Consider the following 6982-nt stretch of genomic DNA (forward strand, 5'->3'; position numbering starts at 1 on the left):
AGGTCAGTAGACACCATATTGTCTAGTGTAGTGAAAATAATAGTTTATCATATATTCGAAATATAATGGAAATTGAGAGTTCTCTCACAATGCGTTAAATATGTTATCCCTTAAAAATATTCATTAACAGCGAATTGATCATTTTGTGCTGCATGCAATACAGATACATAGGAACTCTATTCGAGCGCGTTAATCAATGTATTCAGACGTTAATAGAGCTGAAGAAACTACAAGTGAGGCTCGCCTGGAGGACTTGCACTTCGTCTTCTTTCATGCATCGACATCTGAACAATACCTCACAATTTAACCAACACATATGCCTCTTAATGTGAGGATAATTGAAAAGTATCGCATACGATGGACATTCTTGTGTTACACGCACCGTAATATAACAAAATGAAAATCTAAGAATAAAAAAATCAGCAAGTACCTAACTGTGCACGCAATAATGCGAAATCATTATTTATTATTTACACTTTGCAGGCATATACACTTCGAACTGTGCTCGATATCGTGTGAATTAAGTAGAATCTTTGGACCGCAAATAGTGATGCAGATAGCCTTGTATCATTTCATTGCAATATACTTTTCTCTTGAAACATATGACTTACTCTTGTCGACAAAAACAACCTTTACGTATAATATCTTAGTTAACATCTTCTTGGTGTTGTTTGGGGCCGCAAGATACATCCTAGGTGTAATTGTATTCACTTATGTCTGCGAGAACGTTTGCACAAAGGTAAAATTTGGAAATTATTTAGAACAGTTACCATGAATAAGATAAAATTTTAATTGAAGAAGACGCATTGTTATCATTTGGATTCTGTTAATATTAGGCAAACCGAGCCGAGACGTTTCTCAACAAATTGGCAAACGTTACGTTCGACGTCGAGACGCAGGAAAACGTAAGCGATGATCTTGAACATAAATGTTCACTCATCCAAAATCATATTCTTGATTACATAATTATTTATTTGCAGATCATGCAGTTTTTGATGGGAATCTTTAAAAGGCCGCTAAGAATTTCAGTGCTTGGATTTTACGATTACGGCTTTAAACTAGTCTACAAGGTCTATACTTATTTTCGAGCATACACAACGCGAGTTTGAGTATATAAAATTTCATGAGACAATAAAGGATTCGGATAGGAATATGAAGAACCAACTATATCATGAATAATTTTTTCTAGTTTATCGAAAGATCTATGAAGATAATGATAATAGTGATACAAGCACGTTAAGGACTGCCAAATGGATATATTATACCATGAAATTTAGTAATTGTGTTAAACACGTGTAAAACATTGCTGTGCCGTTGCCAGACTAAAAGACAAAAGAATTGCTATAACATTAGACTTGAAAAGCTTCTTGAACACCTGAGCAAGATTTCATACCGATTTTACTATTCATCTTGACCTATCTAGCTATATATTAGCATGGTACGAGTCAGGCACCCTGTAGAAAATTCATTATTTCGCGAAACTATTAAATCAAGAACGAAATTAAATATATCGAAGAATTTCTTGCAGTTTATCGTATGGGCTGAGAAGATTATAATAACAGTGTTGCAGGCACGTTAAAATTAGACCATTAAATGGATGTATTATTCCAATTTAATAAATGTATTAAATGTATGTAAAACATTAATATACCGTTGCCCAACTACAATGCAGAGTCAAGATGACATTGAAAACTCGATGAGTTTCTTGAACACGCGCAACACACACTGTATAATCGTTCGTGTGAGATAATAAAGGACTTTACAGTTCGCTGTTTGATTACGTGTGTACAAAAGAAATTCTCCACTTCAATGGATCGATGGTTTTAATCTACATAATTGTTGATGCAATTTCTAGCTGAAATTTTTATGAGTCTTATTACTGTCCCTGCCGGCTTCAACGTCGACGTAAGCTCCATCATCCCATAGTGTTACGACGGTCGCAATTAATACATCAACGCGGCCAGTAAGTCTCCGCTTTAATCGTGAAACGAAGAAATCGTCATGAAGAATATAGAAACGGCTATATTTCCGCTAAAATTTGCGTTGTGCATGTGCGGACTCTATGTGTTCGAATATCCCCATGGTCAACCGAGATTGTACCTCACCATTCTCTACATTCTCTCATCATGGTTGCTGTATATTTACTTAGTCGTCCAAACTACAACATCCATGGAAAAATATAATATCGAATTATTTCCTCCGATTATTTACCTTATTATAGTTGTCTCATCGATTTTTATGATGCTAAATGTATACTATCACAAGGTACGATATACATAATATGACGTGATTTCGTGGATAGAAAAGGAATATGTGAATTTTCATATCTGTGGCATTTTAGTAACGTTTTGATAACAACGGCTATCAACATGTCCATTTTGTGACATAAAGTCCTCAAAAGAAAATTTATCCTCAACGTGTCATGCTTATTTCAGAGATTCAAAAGTTGTCTGGAGAGATTGGATATTGTGAACAATACATTGCTGGAACTCGGAACGCTGAAGAATTACGGCCAGTTGCGTGCACGAACACTTTGGCTTACTATTAGATGGATAATCTCGATCTGTGTACTGAATTCTCTCGATAGTCTGCGGCTGATCATAGATCTTCCCACATATTACGCAGCAGCATTTATATATCTGCCGTACATATCAAATTATTCGATTCACATTATTACGCTGTATGAAATAGCGTTTTTAATTCTGTTTAGGTCAGTAGATAACATATTCTGTAATGTGGCGAAAATAATAATTTATTATACACTCGAAATATAATGAAAACTGCGTGTTCTCTCTCAATGCGACGTTACACGTTACACGTGTTATCCTTTAAGAATATCCCTTAATAGCGACTTGATCATTTTGTGTCGCATCCAATGCAGATATATAGGAACTCTATTCGACCGCGTTAATCAGTGTATTCAGACGTTAACAGAGCAGAAGCAACGACAAGTGAGACCCTGGACGACTTACGATTCGTCTTCTTTCATGCATCGACACCTGAACGAGATTTCGAAATCTAACCAACTAATATGCCTTTTAATGTAAGGATAATTGTATATGGCGTATACGATACACGTTCTTGGGTTACAATGCACCGTAATATAATGAAATAAAAACCGCACCGTAATATAATGAAATAAAAATAAAAACCTAAAAATAAGAGAATCAGCATGTACCTAACTGAGCATGCAATAATGCGAAATCATTATTTATCATTCACACTTTGCAGGCATATACACTTCGAACTGTGCTCGATATCGCGTGAATTGGGCACAATCTTTGGACCGCAAATGGTGATGCAGATAGCCGTGTTTCACTTTGGTGCAATGCACTTTGTTCTTGAATTGTATGCCTTCATCTTGTCGGCAAAAACGAATTTTATGTATGATGTCTTAATTAAGTTCTTTGTCGTCTTATGTTGGACTGCAAGATGCATCCTAGGTATATTTGCTTTCTGTTACATCTGTGAAGAAGTGTGCGCAAAGGTAAAATTTCAAAATTCTTTAAAAGAGTTACCGCGACAGAGATTAAATTTTAAGTAAAGAAGTCGCATTGTTATCAACTGGATTCTGTTTTTATTAGGCAAATCGAGCCGAGATGTTTCTCAACAGATTGACAAGTGTTACTTTCGACGTCGAGACACAAGAGAACGTAAGCGATGATCTTGGACGTAAATGTTCACTCATTAAAAATCATATTCCTGATTACGTAACTATTTATTTGCAGATCATGCAGTTTTTGATGGGAATCTTCAAGAGACCGCTAAGAATTTCAGGGCTTGGACTTTACGATTGCGGCTTTAAACTAATCTACAAGGTCTGTATTTATTTTCAAGCATACACAACGCGGGCTTGAGCATATAAAATTTTATAAGACTATAAAAGATTCGGTTAGGAATATGAAGAACCAATTATATCACGAGCAATTTTTTCTAGTTTATCGAAAGGTCTGTGAAGATGATAATAATAGTGATACAGGCACGTTAAGGACAGCCAAATGGATATATTATACCATGCAATTTAGTAATTGTGTAAAACACATGTAAAACTTTGCTGTGTCGTTGCCAGACTAGAAGGAAAAAGAGTCGCTATAACATTAGACTTGAAAGGTTTCTTGAACACCTGAGCAAGACTTAATACCGATTCTATTATTCATCCTGACTTATCTATCTATATATTAGCACTAGTACGGTACGAGTCAGACACTCTGTGGAGAATTCATTATTTCGCGAGACTATTGAATCGCGAACGAAATTAAATATACCGAAGAATTTCTTTCAGTTTATCGTGTGGGCTGAAAAGATTATAATAACAGTGTTGCAGGCACGTTAAAATTAGACGACCATCAAATTGATGTATTATTCCAATTTAATAAATGTATTTAACATATGTAAAACATTGATATACCGTTGCCCAACTATAATGCAAGATGACGTAGGAAACTTGATGAGTTTCTTGAATACGCGCAATACTCACTGTATAATTGTGTGAGATAATAAAGGACTTTACTTTGTTTGATTCCGTGTGTACAGAAAAAATCCTCCACTTCAGCAGATCGATGGTTTTAATCTACATAAGTGTTAATGCAATTTGTTCCTGAAATTTTTATGAGTCTTATTACTTTCCAAGCCGGCCTCAACGTCGACGTAAGCTCCGTCATCCCGCAGTGTTACGATGGTCGCAATTAATACATCAACGCGACTTAAGTCTCAGGTTTAATTGTGAAATAAAGAAATCGTCATGAAGAATGTAGAAAAGGCTATATTTCCGCTTATATTCGCGTTGTGCATGTGCGGATTCTGTGTGTTCGAATATCCCCATGGTCGACCGAGATTGTACCTTACCATTCTCTACACCCTGACATCATGGTTGCTGTATATTTACTTAGTCGTACAAACCGAAATATTCATGAAAAAATATAATATCGACTTCCCTCCAGTTATTTATCTTACTATAGTTTTTGCACCGATCTTTATGATACTTAACGTGTATTATCACAAGGTACGATATACATGATATAATATAATTTCATAGATAGAGAAAAGATATGTGAATTTTCTTACGCGTGATTCCTTTGAAACATTTTGATAACAACATATATCAACATGTGCATTTTGTGATAAAAAGTTCTCAAAAAAATTTCTCTTTGTGTCAGCAACACGCTCATTTCAGAGATTCAAGAGTTGTTTGAAGAAACTGGATATTGTGAACGATACATTGGTGGAACTCGGAACACTGAAGAATCACGCCCAGTTGCGTGCAAGAACGCTTTGGTTAGTTATTGGATGGATAATCTCAATCTGTGGAATGAATCTTGTCGATAGTCTATGGATGTTCATACATATTCCCAAACATTACGCAGCATGTATATATCTGCCGTACATAACAAATTACTCGATTCATATTACTACTCTGTATGAAATAACGTTTCTTACTTTGCTTAGGTCAGTAGATAACATATTGTGTGATGTTTTTGAAAATAATAATTTATTATACCTTCGAAATATAATGAAAATTGAGTGTTCTTTCTCGATGCGACATTATGCGTGTTATCCTTTAAGAGTATTCATTAATAGCGAATTGACCATTTTGTGTTGCATCCAGATATATAGGAACTCTATTCGAGCGCGTCAATCAGTGTATTCAGACGTTAACAGAGCAGAAAAAACGAAAAATGAGGCCCTGGACGACTTCCACTTCGTCTTCTTTCCTACATCGACACCTGAACGACACCTCACAATCTAACCAGCTCATATGCCTCTTAATGTGAGGATAATTGAAAAGTATCGCACACGATGGACGTTCTTGGTTTACACGCACCATGATATAATAAAATGAAAATCTAAGAATAAGAGGTTCAGCATGTACTTAACTGGGCACGCAGTAATGCGAAATCATTATTTATTATTCATACTTTGCAGGCATGTACACTTCGAACTGTGCTCGATATCGCGTGAATTGAGCACAATCTTTGGACTGCAGATGGTGATGCAAATAGCCGTATTTCATTTAAGTGCAATGCACTTTTTTCTTGAATTGTATCCTATCATTTTGTCGATAACAACTAACTTTACATATAATGTTTTAGTTGAATTTTTTGTCATTTTGTCTTGGACCGCAAGATGTATCCTAGATATAATTATTTTCGGTTACGTCTGCGAGAAGGCTTGCACAAAGGTAAAATTTGAAAATAATTCTTTAGAAGAATTATTGTGAATGAGGTATAATTTTAATTAAAGAAGACGCATTGTTATCAACTGGACTCTGTTTATACTAGGCAAACCGAGTCGAGACGTTTCTCGACAGATTGGCAAATGTTACATTCGACGTCGAAACGCGGGAAAACGTAAGCAATGATTTTTGACGTAAATATTCACTCATCCAAAATCATATTCCTGATTATGTAACTATTTATGTGCAGGTCATGCAGTTCTTGCTGGAAATTTTCAGGAGACCGCTAAGAATTTCAGGTCTTGGACTTTATGATTATGGCTTTAAACTAGTCCACAAGGTCTGTACTTATTTTCGAGCGTACACAATGCGGGTTTGGATATATAAAATTTCATGAGACCAAAAAAGATTCAGACAGGAATATGGAGAACCAACTATATCACGAACAATTTCTTCCAGTTTATCGAAAGGTCTGTGAAGATGATAATATTAGTGATACAGGCACGTTAAGGACCGCCATATTATACCGTGCAATTTAGTAATTGTGTTAAAGACGTGTAAAACTTTGCTGTGCCGTTGTCCGACTACAAGAAATAAAGAATTATGATAACGTTAGACTTGATAAGTTTCTTGAGCACGCGCAACACACGTTGTGTAATTATTTGAATGAAATAACAGAGGACTTTATAGTTCGCTATCTGGTTCTGCATATATAAAAATATCTTACGGGTCGATGGTTTTAACTTTTAAACTATTCAAAAAAATCACATAAATGGTAATAATCGGTCTCACATACTGTTATTACGTTTC

At 35.4% G+C, this 6982-nt stretch overlaps 1 protein-coding gene across 1 annotated transcript; it reads left to right on the forward strand.

The window, feature by feature from the left end:
- Positions 1-5163: 5163 nt before the first annotated feature.
- On the forward strand, positions 5164-6682 carry LOC116849189. Its single transcript, XM_032826110.1, has 6 exons — positions 5164-5274; positions 5606-5767; positions 5923-6178; positions 6279-6347; positions 6423-6512; positions 6632-6682. Exons 2-6 carry the CDS (start codon positions 5676-5678, stop codon positions 6680-6682), a joined length of 558 nt encoding a protein of 185 aa, XP_032682001.1. The 5' UTR covers positions 5164-5274; positions 5606-5675.
- The last annotated feature ends 300 nt before the right edge of the window (positions 6683-6982 follow it).

This window comes from Odontomachus brunneus, unplaced genomic scaffold, assembly GCF_010583005.1.
Source record: "Odontomachus brunneus isolate Ranch 3 - 2012 unplaced genomic scaffold, Obru_v1 Obru_scaffold_108, whole genome shotgun sequence".
Classification (NCBI taxonomy): Eukaryota; Metazoa; Arthropoda; class Insecta; order Hymenoptera; family Formicidae; genus Odontomachus; species Odontomachus brunneus.

Coding starts and splice junctions, on each gene's coding strand:
- LOC116849189 (XM_032826110.1), top strand. CDS start 5,676: ATGAGGCCCTGGACGACTTCCACTTCGTCTTCTTTCCTACATCGACAC. Junction 6,348..6,422: donor ACGTCGAAACGCGGGAAAAC/GTAAGCAATGAT, acceptor ATTTATGTGCAG/GTCATGCAGTTCTTGCTGGA. Junction 6,513..6,631: donor GCTTTAAACTAGTCCACAAG/GTCTGTACTTAT, acceptor AATTTCTTCCAG/TTTATCGAAAGGTCTGTGAA.